This window comes from Archocentrus centrarchus, chromosome 20, assembly GCF_007364275.1.
Source record: "Archocentrus centrarchus isolate MPI-CPG fArcCen1 chromosome 20, fArcCen1, whole genome shotgun sequence".
NCBI classification, from domain to species: domain Eukaryota; kingdom Metazoa; phylum Chordata; class Actinopteri; order Cichliformes; family Cichlidae; genus Archocentrus; species Archocentrus centrarchus.
This window is the reverse complement of record NC_044365.1, coordinates 31,692,605-31,708,177: the sequence shown is the minus strand read 5'-3', so window position 1 is coordinate 31,708,177 and position 15,573 is coordinate 31,692,605. Positions and strand designations below refer to the sequence as shown.

Genomic DNA, 15,573 nt, shown 5'->3' with positions numbered 1-15,573 from the left:
TTTGAAGAAATGAGAGATGGCTCGAGACTTTTGCACAGCACAGGCTCGTGTCATTGTTCTGTTGCTGCTCTGTTGTATTTTTTATATAAATATTGTGAACGTTTACTAAAGCTGGGAGCTGGAAGTGAGCGGGATAGATCTGTGTTTGAGAGCCGTTTAAATTCACAGCTAGTTAAAGTGTTTATCACAGATTTATGAAATATTTTAGGGGACAAAAACACAGCAACATGAAGATGTTGCATTTAGTTTGATTTATTAGGAAAAAACATGAATTGCTCATAAACAAAAAAAAAAGGGCTTTAATGCAAAGTTACACTGTTCAAGTTACTGTAACCGTGCCAGAAAGTCACATGACTCAGCGGCGCTGCACCACAACAAACTGCCCGGCTTAGTCTGAACAAACGTCAGAGTGGACTCAGCCCTCCTGCTGGGTGAAGATAATCTGCCTTCAAACTGATCTTTTTAGCTCATTCATTCGCTGCGTGTTTGCAGAGTTGAACGGCCGGGATATTTATGCATGCAGCGGGGGGGGGGGTTTGCACACAGAGAAGCTGCAGGTAAAAAGGCACCGAGAGAAGAAGCTGTGTGTGTGAAACTGGCCATTAGGACGCTGCATTTAATGCACAGTAAAACCAAACATCACCTGTTCACATGGCCCAGGTTTCCCTGTTTCTGTAGTGGCAGATTAATAAAAAAATTCATGTTTTTCCAAGTGAGGGTTTAAATTCTGCCCAGAGAAGAAGCTGTAAGTCCAGAATATTAGAGGCTGAGAACAGTGAGGAATATGTTGTTTTATGTACCTCAGAAAAGCTTCTCATGAATCCAGATTTTATGGCATTAAAACTTTTTTTTAACTGTTTAAAAGCTTCTTTGTAAATTCTCTCTGCCATTCAAAGTAAATGACAACATTTAGGTCTGTAGATAAAACTGTAATATTTATAGAACATTTTCTTTCTGCAAATGCATCAGCTTTAAACACACAAATTAATTCTGCACTTCATCGTTCACAGTGTCACAGCAGACTGAACGTCCGGTGAGCTGATCTCAGGACGACGTCAGTTTCAGCTTCGTCCAGCATCTCTTCACAAATCTCAGTTTTCTTGCAGCTTAACTTTTATTAGCTTTCCACTTCCTGGTAGTTATAACCAGGAGTAATCCACAGTCAGGAGCGAGGAGGCCGGCAGCTCCCCTGTGGGGCCCCTGCAGGTTTGCCGGGTGGGACGGGAGACCCCGCAGCACCCAGAGGACGTCTGCGTGTCCTCTGGAAGGATTGTAGGTGAGCGGGATTCATTTCCAAGGAGGAGAATTAGGCCTGCGCGAGACTCAGAGGCGGGAGCCGCAGGGCAGAGGTCGAAACGCCACCTCTATGTTCTCCTCCATGATGATGTCAAAGCGGCACATCAGAGGCCTGAAGGAGAGGAGAAAGCATCTGTTAATACAGCTGCTGTGCTCGTCTCACAGCTCCAAAGCAGAGGGACCAAATTATTTCTGTCATTCACAGAATTGAAGCGTTTGTGTTGCCAGGTTGTAGTAAATCCCCCTATGGTCTGATACTAGTCTATACCACTAATTCACTGAGAAAGGGGTGGAAACATTTCCTTCTAACTTTTTGAAGGAGACTTCAGGAGGTTTCAGGTCAGATTAAAATGATCGTGTGCTTTAGGGACGCCTTCAAGTCGATTTTTAGAGCATTTATACTCAAACATAAATCTCAGGACCTCTCAGGACGTTCCAGCGGGGTGAAGCGGATTCGCAACAGCCTGATTTTGTAGCGAGGGCCGATCACGTTGCCGGTGTTGATTCGCAGGGAGATCTTCTGGACGTGCTGCAGATCCTCATCGAACTGGGCCAGCAGCCGCGTGGAGGTGTACTGCTCGAACCGCAGCAGCTTACTGGGAGCAAAGAGGAGAACGTCGTTAGAACGTCCGTCTTTATGTATTTGTTAGAAAACCAGAAACCACACAGCAGTCTGCACCTTCTATCAGACATTTCAACTAAATATTTTTCAGCTTTTCCTAAATCCAGGTGTGCGTGGAGCAGAAACACTCACTGGTCTATCCGGGCCTCTGTGAAATTCCTGCCACTGTGCAGCCGGATGTAGACGACCCCCCAGCGGAGGTACTGGTTCCACGTCACCATGTCCACTCTGTACACGAGCTCTGCCACACACAGGACACAGACAGTGTTACAGTTACACTGAATCATCACTCAGTTTTGTTACAAAGCCCAAAAACACACAAATGCTGGTAGTGGGATCAGGATCTTTGGGAATATTATAGTCCTAAATCCTAACCTCTAATCTCTAACCCTCTGCTCTCAGAAGAAGGGATCTGCATCATAAAGTATGATTAAAGCAAAGTAATATAACACAGATATCGCTTTATTATCCTTTAAAGCATATTGAAGTGATTTCTTAGATTTGTTTTTGACAGATTAAAAAAACTGGCCAAACCCCCAAACCACCTAACTTTAACCCCCTGACCCTAACCCTGACCCCTGACCCTAACCCTGACCCTAATGTACAAATGAATGTATTTGATGAGGTTGTATTCAGTGGACTGAACAGTCCTACAGTACTGTGTTAGTACATCAGCTCCAAAGGGGTCATTTTCACCTGTCGATTGGCGGTTGCTAGGCAACACAGTGACATTCAGGGGCCAAGTTTGGGTGGTCCTGCCCGTGTGGGAGGAGCTCGTCTGTTACAGTAAAAAGCTTCAAAGACTTTCAGCATTTTAAAGGAAGTTCGTTTGATTTGATCTTAAAAAGAATCTACAGACTCGCTCTGTGATGAAGCACGGTGAACACGTCCTAAAGCACCGTAAACGCCGTCCATTTCCACTTCCTTCCTTTAAAAGGCTGCTGCACCTGACATGAATTTTGTGAGGTTGGTGTGCTGTACTCACTCCTGTAGGGCAGCGCGGCGGTGGTGCTGAAGAAGACTTTGGTCTGTCCGAGCTGCAGCAGAGTCTCCCTCCACGGGCTGAGGTCATAACCTGCAGGTGGGACCGTGCAGGTGTTAAGATCAGGTGGCCGATACCTGTCCATGGTGTTGGTGTCTTTTAGAGCATTTATCTGACAAATATTAGCACTTTCTGTTTGTACAGGTTTGGTGAATTATTTAGTGCTAATAAGCAGGTCCTCACTGAGGACTTTCTCATGAGTTGAACTGCAGTCAGTTTCCGTACAGTAGGATTAACCCTTTAACACATTGGTCACTCCATCTTTTATATACAGTCTATTAGTCTGCAGCCAAGATTAAGTCATGTTTGTGCTCAAACTCTTTTACATGTGTGCAGAATCATCGGTGCAACACATTTAAACTCAAATGAACTTTCCTGACTGAGACGATGGAAAACTTGCTCACTTAAGCTAAATTCTGGATTAACGGGATTAATTGCAGAGTATTTATCTGCAAGGGAAGAACAGCTTGTGTCCACATTATGTAGCAGGAGACTGATTATTTTCTTAATTGTTTCCAATGTCATTCGGTTTCAACACCTACCGAGTACGGGGCAGGAGGCGGGTTTAAAGGCCTCACACTGCAGACAGCGGCCGTCCAGGAAGTCGCTGTAGGACGCGCAGGGGTAACCGGTGAGGCTGCAGGTTCGATTCAGAGCGCACAGGTACAGGAAGACGGAGCGCTGGTGGTCACACACAAAGTAAGATTTACCTGGAGGACAGAGATGAGATGCAGTGAGCAAGTGTGTGTGTGTGTGTGTGTGTGTGTGTGTGTGTGTTTGTGTGTGTGTGTGTGTGGGCTCACCTGAAAAGATGGTTTTGGGACACCCCGGTTGGTCGGCTCCACCGTTGGCGTAGAAGTCGATGTGGCCGTGAGCTCCTCTCAGTCCGAAGGCTGCACACAGGAAACAGACTGTAACACCGGCGGCTCGTACAGGAAGTGATGAAGATTTATTTAATGAATCAACTGATACCAAAATTTAAAGCTAAAAAACTGTAAACATCCTTGGCTGAAAGTGTGAAGTTCCTGATATCACAGTATTATTTCTTAATACGTATAACTATATTTACATAATATAACTATATTATATAACTAATAATAATTTCAGTAAAAAAATAATATAAACAGAATAATTTATGACCTAAGTCTTTTTTATTTTATATTTTTGTGTAACTAAAATTTTTGTACATGAACACAAATGTCTGTTTTGTGCCCCATATTCTGCTGACTGAAGTTCAGACATCACACAGTTGTTTTTTTATTATTTGTATGTAAATGTTCACATTAACAATTGTTAATATTAAATTATATGAAGGTATAATCAGAGTTAGCTGCTCACAGTTCATGTCGGTGTGAAGTACATCCACAAACATGGCGTCTGAAGGGTCCAGCCTCTCCTCCGGTGTGGCGCTGGTGAACATCGGCCCAGCGGGGTCCAGACCTGAAGGAGGAGGAGGAGGAGGATGGAAGGAAACACGACATCTGGGAGCATCTGTAGTTTTCCACAGGTTCATCCACAGTGCTGCTTTTACTGAACTGAAAGGTTAGCCCATCTGACACATCTGATCATCTTTCAGTTACGAAGTACATTTACTCAGTACTGCACAGCACCACTTGGAGTCACTTTATTTTACCTGTAATGCGGCCAATCTTCCCCTTCAGGTTTGCTCCCACAAATCCAGCCAGGTGAGCTCCCAGACTGACACCGATCAGGTGAACTGAGCTCAGAGGGACTCCTTCAGCCTGTAGACAAAAACTACAGTTTATCAGCGGGACCTTCTAAATATGAAGGATAATAAAGGGTCCAAAAGTACCTACAAAGGGGCCCATAAATACCAAAAGCACCAAATTTAGACTCATTCTTATGTACTCTGAGAGTACATATGTACACTCAGAGTACATATGTACTCTGATGATCTGTAACTCAGGAAATATCTAAAATATAAACATTTCAGCCACTTCTAAACATCTGCACACTAGCAGAATCAGTAGCACTTGAGCTGGACTTCTTGGGTAGGTCAGTAGCTTTGGTGCCATTTAGTGAATGTAATGTTTCTGATGAATAATATGGCCTGCTGTGTATTAACTGTATTAACAATCTTTCCAAAAGTCTGTGAAATGTTATTATTCTGTTAGTTAACTAACTAGCAGGTGTCTGTACAGTTTATGACAACACTTTGCCAACCAAACCAACTACTGCGGGTAACTTGGAAAACTACGGCCACTACTGGCTCCAAGAGTCCTTGATGGTGAGGGACACAAAACGGTCATTCTCACCTCCATCGTCATGATGAAGCCCGTCAGGTTGAGAGCGGCCTCTCTGGTGTAAGTCACAGCAGTGAAGTAGTTGAGGTTGGCCGCCCCTTTGTTCCAGTCCACCACGATGATGTTCATGTCTTCTTGCTCGGCCAGCAGGTGGACTATGTGGTTGATCCAGATGGGGGGCGCTCCGGTGGGCCGGTAGCCATGGATAACAAAGGCGGTGGGATGGGAGAGGTTGAAGAGTGGCTGGGAGGACAGGTGGTGGTGGTTTAACTCATGGCCGCAGTCGAGATTGGAGTGGGTGTAGAGCAGCAGCCGCACGTACAGGGTGGTTCCCACGAAGCAGTGGGTCAGGTCAAGGTCGGTGAAGTTATCGCAGGACTCGCCTGCTCCACTCTCCTCCTGGCCTGGAGACACAACATGGAAGATGGGGGTTATATTAAAGACTCCAACTGTTACCAGTGAATTTAGCCTTTATGTGGACTTCAACGCCGCTGTACCCCAGATCCTACATTTCCACAGACTACAAAGGCAATATTTGTTTCACCCAGTTCAGTTTTCATTTCACTTATAAAGGTTCTAAATTAAAAGGTATATTAAGACTCTATGATATCAGTGAGAACCCCAACAATCAATGAGTGCCTTAGGTCTGTGTAGATTCTCAGTTATCCAGGTCATAGTAGTCTCTGGAGCTTGAAAAAGGCGACTGGACTTCTTTTTGTTTCTTGAAGACGTTTCACCTCTCATCCGAAAGGCTTCTTCAGTTCTCAACCAAATGGTGGAGAGACCCAGGTATTTAAACCCCTGTGGGCGTAGTCCCCTGGAGGTGGTTATGACCCTCTATTGATCATGTGCTTGAACACATGTGCCCAGGTGGGAAGGGGGCGTGGGTCATATTTAATCAGTGGTTTCAGTTGAAACCAATTTAGGACTCCGCTCCATTGTTTCCTGTGGCCTATTGAGGTCACTGGAACAAAGGTGTGAATGGGGGTTGAGACGTCTGGGAAGGGAGCTCAGGACAGCACTGTAAGCGGGGGAAAGTTGGTGACGTAATCCACCTCCTCTGTTCAATGATGGTTGTTCACAGTGGACATAGATGGCTTCTTTCACTCCTCTTTCAAACCATCTGTTTTCCCTGTCCAAAATGTGGACATTGGCATCCTCAAAAGAGTGCCCTTTTTCCTTCAGATGCAGATGTACTGCTGAATCTTGTCCTGTCGAGGTGGCTCTTCTATGTTGTGCCATTCGTTTGTGAAGAGGCTGTTTGGTTTCACCAATGTAGAGGTCCGAGCATTCTTCACTGCACTGAACAGCATACACTACATCGCTGATCTTGTGTTTGGCAGGTTTGTCCTTGGGATGAACCAGTTTTTGTCTTAGGGTGTGACTTGGTTTGAAGTATACTGAGATGTCATGCTTGGAGAAAATTCTTCTGAGTTTCTCTGACAAGCCTGACACATATGGGATGACAATGTTGTTCCTCTTGTCCTTCCCATTCTCTGTAGTTTGTGTTTGGCCTTCATTCCTGTGCATCTTAGCTGATTTGATGAAGGCCCAGTTGGGGTAACCGCATGTTTTGAGGGCTTTCTTAATGTGTGTGTGTTCCTTATGCTTCCCTTCTGCCTTAGAGGGAACACTTTCCGCACGGTGTTGTAGGGTCCTGATCACCCCAAGTTTGTGTTCCAGAGGGTGGTGGGAGTCAAAGAGGAGATACTGGTCTGTGTGTGTGGGCTTCCGGTAAACTTCAATGTTGAGGCTTCCATCTTCCTCGATAAGCACCGCACAGTCCAGGAATGGTAACTTGTTATCTCTGGTGTCCTCCCTGGTAAAACGTATGTATTTATCCACTGAGTTAATGTGACGAGTGAAGGCTTCTACTTCTTGGGTTTTGATTTTGACCCAGGTGTCATCTACATATCTGTACCAGTGGCTAGGTGCCATCCCTTTGAAAGAACCAAGAGCTTTACTTTCCACTTCCTCCATGTAAAGGTTGGCTACAATGGGAGACACTGGGGAGCCCATGGCACATCCATGCTTCTGTCTGTAGAATCCCTCATTGTATTTAAAATATGTTGTGGTGAGGCAGAGATCTAAAAGTGCACAAATCTGATCTGGGGTGAAGCTGGTTCTGTTCAGTAAGGAATCGTCTTCCTGTAGTCATCTTCTGACAGTCTCCACTGCCTCAGTTGTAGGTATGCAAGTGAAAAGTGAAACCACATCAAAGGACACCATGGTTTCATCTGGATCCAGTACAAGATTCTGGACCTTGTTAGTAAAATCTGTAGAGTTTTCAATGTGGTGGGGTGTGATGCCAACAAGCGGTGATAAGATGGTGGCGAGGTGTTTGGAAATGTTGTAGGTGACCGAGTTTATACTGCTGATAATGGGTCGAAGTGGGACTCCTTCTTTGTGGATCTTTGGGAGTCCATAAATGCATGGAGGGGCTTCTCCAGGGTACAGGCGGTAGTAAGTGGGGCGGTCAATGGCTTTTTCCTTTTCAAGTTGTTGCAGGCAGCAAACAACTTTTTTCTTGTAGTTGCTTGTGGGATCACGTCTCAAGACCTCATAAGTATTGTTGTCACTGAGGAGTGTAGTAATTTTGTTGTGGTAATCCGATGAATTCAGCACAACCGTGCACCTCCCCTTGTCGGCTGGCAGTATGGTGATGTTTTGATCCTTGCTTAGGGCTGTGATGGCCTTCTTCTCCTGAATGGTGAGGTTGGATGGAGGAAGTCTTGCACTGGAGAGAGTGGCTGAAACTTTCATCCTGATCTGTTCTGCTACAGGATGAGAAAGTTTGTTATTTCTTATAGCGGTTTCTGTTGCTGTGATGAGGTCTACTATAGGAAGCTGTTGTGGGGCTATGGCAAAGTTGAGTCCTTTGGCTAGCACATTTTCTTCTGGTTTGGTGAGGACCCTGTCTGATAGGTTCTTCACCCACTTTCCTTGGTTTCCATTGCTTATCGTGTCATCCTGTTTGTTAACAGATGAATGGTATGCCTTGGTTTGCAGAGTTTGAAATTTACGTAGTTGTCTTTCCTTGCCTTTGATGTGTTGTGCGAGCTGGGCTTTGTCCACAAATGTAGAAACTTCTTCTGCGATGGTGTGAGGTAAGAGTGATGAGAGTTTCTGCTGAGTCTGGTGGATTTTGTTCTGGAGTGCATCTATGGTGAAATGGACCTGTCTTATCCTTTCACTCAAAAGGTGGTTCTGTGCTCTCCATAGAATTTGGTCAGCTCTATGTCCTTTTACTGTGGACCCAAGGTGCAAACTCTTGGGAACCAGTCTGGACTGTCTGCATCTCAAGTTGAAACGAAGGTGGTTCCTGTAGTCCGCTAGCTTTCTTGAGTCCCTTTCATACTCCCGCACCAATTGAAGGGTGTTCCTCCCAAAGTGCAAGGCAATATGTCTGTGTAGATTCTCAGTCATCCAGGTCATAGTAGTCTCTGGAGCTTGAAAAAGGCGACTGGACTTCTTTTTGTTTCTTGAAGACGTTTCACCTCTCATCCGAAAGGCTTCTTCAGTTCTCAACCAAATGGTGGAGAGACCCAGGTATTTAAACCCCTGTGGGCGTAGTCCCCTGGAGGTGGTTATGACCCTCTATTGATCATGTGCTTGAACACATGTGCCCAGGTGTGAAGGGGGCGTGGGTCATATTTAATCAGTGGTTTCAGTTGAAACCAACTTAGGACTCCGCTCCATTGTTTCCTGTGGCCTATTGAGGTCACTGGAACAAAGGTGTGAATGGGGGTTGAGACGTCTGGGAAGGGAGCTCAGGACAGCACTGTAAGCGGGGGAAAGTTGGTGACGTAATCCACCTCCTCTGTTCAATGATGGTTGTTCACAGTGGACATAGATGGCTTCTTTCACTCCTCTTTCAAACCATCTGTTTTCCCTGTCCAAAATGTGGACATTGGCATCCTCAAAAGAGTGCCCTTTTTCCTTCAGATGCAGATGTACTGCTGAATCTTGTCCTGTCGAGGTGGCTCTTCTATGTTGTGCCATTCGTTTGTGAAGAGGCTGTTTGGTTTCACCAATGTAGAGGTCCGAGCACTCTTCACTGCACTGAATGAGTGCCTTAGTAACACAGCAGCTCTGCAGAAATACCTCCAGTTATCACTTCTTTATTTATGATGACAGCATTAAATACTAATATTTGTAGTAGGAGCTGATGGCTCCCACAGAGTCCCGATCCATCGAGGAAGACCTAAATCCACAGAAGAACGGTGGCAGGTTCTCCAGGAACCTGACAAACTGAAAAACAAAGCATGCTTGGACTAATTATTTATTTCATTTAGTTTGTTTTAGCCTGCTCACACTACTTTGGATGGAGTTACCTGAAAAATAAAGACTATTAATGACTCACTTTATGTGAAACTTTTACCTAATAGGCTGCTGTGCTTTGAATTCAGATGAAAGCGCATTTATGGAGTTTGGAAATTAGCTTAGACTACAAAACTGTCATTAGCAGTGCTGGCTTATTTCACACACTCGTCCCTCTGCAAATAAACCATAAAATAAATAAAACATACCATTGTTTAAAAAAATAACTGCTCAAGCTTCATGATAAAACCAGTAATTAAAGCAGTGCTTCTCAATTATTTTCTGTTACGCCCCCCCTAGCAAGAAGAAAACTATTCGCGCCCCCCACTCCCCACTGTGACTATCCATCTCTGCATAACATTTTATCCTTATTAACATTAAAGAAAAAAAGAAAGACATATGGTCAAACTTACAAAGAATAACTTTATTAAATCGTGTTTTAAGTCTGCAACAGAAAAGATTTTAAGTGCATCATTGCCTGAAATTAAAAATAAATAAATCCTTGTTTAAACTGTAAACATGTTTGACCAACTAGACACAGCAAACACACCGGTCTTTCCTCTTCTCCAACTGTAGTGACAGTGAAGCCAAGCGCTAAATACGCTTCGTCGTATTTCCTCGTCTTAGCTTTCGGGTGACTTTCTTTTGTCTCATTATCTTTGTCTCTCTCCGCTTTTCTTTTCATCCCTGTTAAAAACTTTTTCATGTTGGGGGTTGTTATGTTGAATAACGGAGGCTATAGGCAGAACGCAGTCGGAGCTTTCTGTTGACTCAACACTGCTAACCAAGGCAAACCTGTTGTCTTGTAAGTCGTAAAATGTTGCACTGTCGCAAACGTGACAGAAGTAACAATGACAGCGCCACTGCCGCCTACTGTAGTGGATGCGCAATTACACTTTATACTAGTTCGGCCCCCCAAAAAAAAGCCTGTTCCCCAGGGTCACACGCGCCCCCCCAGGTATCGCACCGCGCCCCCCAAAGGGGGCGCGCCCCCACTATTTGAGAACCACTGAATTAAAGTCTAAGGCTGCTGTTGCTGTTCTGTTGCTGCCGAAGGCTTTAGCATGTAGTTAATCAACATTAGCTATATGCTAAAGCTAACTAGTTAACTTTGCAAACTTACGATAAAGCAGTTGTTTTATGCAACATATTGACCTAATCTTTATATGCAAGATTTATTAGCCTAAATGGTGTCTTTTATATCACACAGTCTACCATTTTTGTTAGACTATTGTGCGTAGATTACCTTTTTCAGATTTTTCATTGAATATTGCTTTCACTAAATTAAAATATATGCTGTTGAAGTGCTAAATTTGGTCTGAATAACCATTTTATTCTTCATAAATGACTTCCTAAAGGTTCATATTGAACATGGGCAAAGTTTTAAGTTTTAAGCATATGCACCAATAATCCCAGCTCCAAACACACTGTTTCAGAAAGCTTTTTCTACTTTTGGATCTGTATGATGTCACAGATCCTTAATATGATCGTCTCAGGCACCTGATGTTTGAGTCTTCTGATTACAAGGGGCATCCAATCAGAAGAGGGGTGCCTTAAAGGGGGAGGAGCTAAGGAGGTTAGTCCGGCAAACATAGGATGAGATAAATAATGATTATTTTGAACTTTGGCTCATACAAAGCTGCTTTAGCAGAGCTGAAAATGAGCACAGAAAATCCACTTTAACCCTACACCTGACAGCAGGTGTTTTCAGCTTGTTCATTGCTGAATCTCTTCACGTATTTTCAATCATGTGAAAACTCAGCAGGATGTGTATCATCTCCAGAGAGAAGAAGCATTTATTGGCCCACGCAGGCAGATTAATGTGAGACACAAACAAAACAAGGGTCCAAAAAACAGCAGCAGAAACAGTAACTCCCATACAAATAGTAAATTTGTGCTACATTTTAAGCATTTAGATTGCTGTTAGCCACATGCTTACAAAAGCACCCAGCTTTGAGAATGTTTCCCTCACCAGGTCAAAGGTCTTCCCGTAAATGCTCGGATCAGGTCTGGTTTTCCAATAAGTGACGTTGGGTGCTGGTTTAGCCTCGTTAACTCCGTGACGAGCAGATTACTGTGACAGTCGGGATAGCAGGGAGCCTCTTTAGCCTGTTTTAAGTGTCTGTAGTCTGTGTGCTGTAATACATCCAGACTGTTTGGTTTATAACCTTACTGGTTATTATTGAAAGGTGAGCTGTTTGTGGGAGCCCTTTCCTCCAAAGATGCTCACTGGTGATTATCACGTCCTAATATAGAGAATTAACAACATAAGAAACTCAGGAGAGCGCGCTTAATTAAATTAGGAGAAATAAGTCAATACTGTTGAGTCAGTCTGGTTAGAAGTAACAGGGTGGCTGCTTAGGTTACCATGTGATTCAGTCACATGGTGCTTGGAACACAGACAGCTGCACCTTTACAGGTATTTTTGTGACGTCAGAGGTCTTCACAGTGTTTCGACGCCTCTCTCACACCTCTCCCACTGAGCTGCTTCAACCCCTCCACCACCCCAGGCACATACTGGGATGGTGGAGGGGTGGCCCGTAGGCTCTGGGGGGATGTTTACTCATCATTTTACAATTTTATGTGTCCAATCTGCTAATCAAAGCAGCCACACCCCGAACTTTACCCAAACAGTTTTTGTAGCAGACTGGAAACATGTTTCTTTCTGCTTTAAAGTTGGACTTTTTTATGGGACTGACTCATTTTTGGAGACAGCCTCTGGTGGACATTAGAGGCACTGCAGTTTTTAGCATCATTTTTTTTTTAGCCAATGCCCAAATTTACAACAGCAATAAACATGTTCACAGCCTTATAGAAAAAAAGTTTTTAGTCCCCCCTTCATAAGAACTGCACAGGGGGTGCATCGTATTATAATACTCCCATCTGGATACTGGAATTAGGGGCATGGGACACCTTGATTGACAGGTGTCTTGACGCAGGAAGCTTTAGCTGTTAACTGGCTGCTAAGCCTCACCTTTGCAGACTGGAGTCACTAGACTGGACTTCTCGATGGTGTTTGTGCTGCTGGTGCCTTCTGGAACATGTTTAATGCAATTATCTGACTAATAAGATGGACTATAGTACGGTTAATTGTACCATCCAAAGGTTTCTGCTTCGGTCTTTTGCAGGTGAAGTTCTAGGACTTTAATAGTTTGCTCCTCAGCTCTCATTTAAAAGTGTGTCAGTGCTGCACTGTTATAGTTTATGTACAGTCATGGTAACAAAGAGGGCACACCCTTTTCTAAATTCTAAGGTTTTATGTACCAGGACATAATAAAAATAATCTGGTCCTTCCAGGTTCTGCATGTGGCGCAGGACTAAGCACACCCATACTGCTTCCATAGGAATTAAGAGTAGCAGCCAGGTAGATGGATCACCCACCACCTTCCTGGGAGTTCTCCTTTGACGAGACCAGACACAGCATATCATCACAAACACCTTGTGTGTGTGTGTGTGTGTGTGTGTGTGTGTGTGTGGTAGTTTGGGCTTGTTCTGCAGCCACAGGTCTCGGCACCTTGCAGTCACTGATTCGACCATGAACTCCTGCAGCTGCAGCTTAGTCCAAACCGGATCATGCAACAGGACATTGATCCCAAGCACTCCAGTGGTCGAGTCAAAGTCCGGACCTTGACCTGACTGAAATCTGTGGGATGAAACTAAAAAGGCTGCAAACTGAACTGAAGCAACACTGAGAAGAAGAGTGGCACAAAGGTCCTTCACAGCCGTGTGAGAGACTGATGGAGTCACACAGAAATGATTACTTCAGGTTGTTGCAGCTAAAGGTGGTTCTGCAAGCTACTGAATCCTGGGGGGGGCGGTCTCAGTTTTCACACACTGCTTAAAGAAACTTGTAGCTGTTCGTGTGAGGTTGGATGTTTTTGATATATAAAACTGACAGAGGGTGTGCTTTCGTTTTACTGATTGGTACCCAGACCACACGCCTGTATGAAAATGCATTTAGGCTTCAAAAGAAACCAGTGGCTGACATCATGGTGTCTGCTGGAGGCTCGACTCCCTCTAAAAGGAGGAAGTGGAACCATCTGTGAGCAGCGCTCCATTTAGCTTCCTCACAGCCGAGTGCAACACTGCCCTCAATGGGATCAGACTGCTATAAAAAAAGCACTCATCCTATCACCACCCACCCCACCTCGAACACAACAGGTGATTACAGCTGTCAGTCAAACATGGAGGCCAGGGTTATGTTATAGATGGAGGGACACGGACACACACACACACACACACACACACACACACACACACACACACACACACACAGTAGTAAACTTCGATGAATGAGTGGCTAACAGGCTGCAGTCGCAGGCTTTTCTAGTTTAGATCAGGTGATGACTTTAAATAATCTCTTCTTCTCTCCTCAATAAGCTTTTTTCCCTCCACAAACAAACACTCCACATGTCTGTTTCTGTGTATTTAGAGTATAAAACATCGCGGTTTCCTGCAGATTGCAGCTTTAAGCTTCCCTCTAATGAAAAACTGTATTTTTCTTACCTTTGCAGAGCACAAGGAGCCCCAGCAGACCCAGGAGCCCGCGGCGCAGCATTCTTACCACGATCGTGGGGACGGAGAGCCAGCGATCGGACTGAGGAGACGCACCGAGCAGGAGAAGGAGGTCTGAATGTAGTGTGAGGACGACTGAAAGAGGGACTGCTGGGAGAGAGAATAAAGCAGAGAGGGAGGGAGCAGGGAGGAGAGGAGGAGGTGTCTTTACTTGGATTTCTAGAAGCATGGAGAGGGAAAAAGACTGATGGCAGTAAGAACATTAAACAAATGGGATAAAGGAAAGGAGCAGATAGAAGGTGGAAAGAAGAAACTGGAGGGAGGATTTGATTGCTGGTGAATAGAAAATAAAATCATTTGAAGGTGGAGAGATTCAGCTGAGAGCTTCAGTGCAGCAGATTCCCGAGTGATCTCAGTGTCAAATGATTCGTGCTCGATCGACATCAGGAGTCTGAAATTAGAGAGGCAGCGTTTGTGTTTTAGCCAAATCCTCTGAATGAACTTCCTGGCACTCATCACTGGTTATCCAACTTTCACCTTTGGCTCCAGGAAGCCTGTCTGTAAGACGTGGAAATAACTTTAAAGTGCTTCTGTTTCCATTCAACCTCCTGAGAAAGGTGCAGAAAAGCCAAATCTAATCTCCTGTAAGGTTGAAGATCTCAGAGGTTTCAGAGAAGCTCTGAAGAAGTTTTTAAGTTCATACAGTAAATTTGACTTCTTAAAAGTCAAAAAGACAGAATTTAATCCTCTGAATTGATCCAGTGTTAAAAAAAAAAAAAAAAGCTGTTTGCAAAGCTGGAAAAAAAGATCATCCCAGGAAATGTTCAGCTCCAGATGTTTGTGTCCACCTCTGAAACATTTTTCTGCTGCATTAAACACATGAAGAAATTTTGGGGTTGAGAAAATATTGTGGAGGCTGCAGACGTGTCTTTAAATGTTAACAAAGTACGTCGTAGTTTTTAAAATGAACACAGAATTCAGACTTCATCCTCTGCAGCTCTGCGGGGCTCCTGCTCATTCTGCACCATCTCAGTGACTCATATTTATTAAATCATTCAAGTCTGTCTTTAACTGGAGTCCATGTGGGAGGTTTGCTTGCTGTAACAATTCCTCCTCTTCATCTCAGACATCTTTTTTTCCTCCCACTATACAAAAACAAATTCTCTTGATAATAAGTCCACAGGAGGCCTTCAAACAGGCCTGAGGATCTAGAGGACCTCTTCTTCTGGGTCTCTTTATATGAGATAGAAATAAAGAGCTGGTCTCAGCACGTCGATCAAAAGTCTAAAGGTGTAAAACAAGAAGGCCTCCACAATTAGGATGCAGCATGAAGACTGTAGATGGTATAAATGATGGATGGAGCTTCTGGGTCTGAAAAGCAGCCGTGGGTGACAGCTGTGCCTGCAGAAAGACTTACAGGTGTATCCAAGTTTGAGGTAAAGCAGCCCTCAGATCTCTTTCTCTGTTAGCTCAGTAAGAGGAAGCACACCGGAGCCGAACAGTGTTCAGTATGA

The 15,573-nt window shown here is 44.3% G+C and overlaps 1 protein-coding gene across 1 annotated transcript; it reads right to left on the bottom strand.

The window, feature by feature from the left end:
• Positions 1-284: 284 nt before the first annotated feature.
• Positions 285-14,179, bottom strand: LOC115799283 (lipase member H-like). The gene is made up of 10 exons (XM_030756360.1): positions 14,051-14,179; positions 5,237-5,628; positions 4,594-4,702; positions 4,299-4,400; positions 3,764-3,853; positions 3,503-3,670; positions 2,904-2,993; positions 2,051-2,159; positions 1,719-1,892; positions 285-1,408 (listed from the first exon to the last, which is right to left on the bottom strand). Exons 1-10 carry the CDS (start codon positions 14,100-14,102, stop codon positions 1,324-1,326), a joined length of 1,371 nt encoding a protein of 456 aa, XP_030612220.1. The 5' UTR covers positions 14,103-14,179; the 3' UTR covers positions 285-1,323.
• Positions 14,180-15,573: the final 1,394 nt, after the last annotated feature.

Coding starts and splice junctions, on each gene's coding strand:
- LOC115799283 (XM_030756360.1), bottom strand. CDS start 14,102: ATGCTGCGCCGCGGGCTCCTGGGTCTGCTGGGGCTCCTTGTGCTCTGC. Junction 4,401..4,593: donor GAAGATTGGCCGCATTACAG/GTAAAATAAAGT, acceptor CTCCTCCTTCAG/GTCTGGACCCCGCTGGGCCG. Junction 3,854..4,298: donor ACTTCACACCGACATGAACT/GTGAGCAGCTAA, acceptor TCCTGTGTGCAG/CCTTCGGACTGAGAGGAGCT.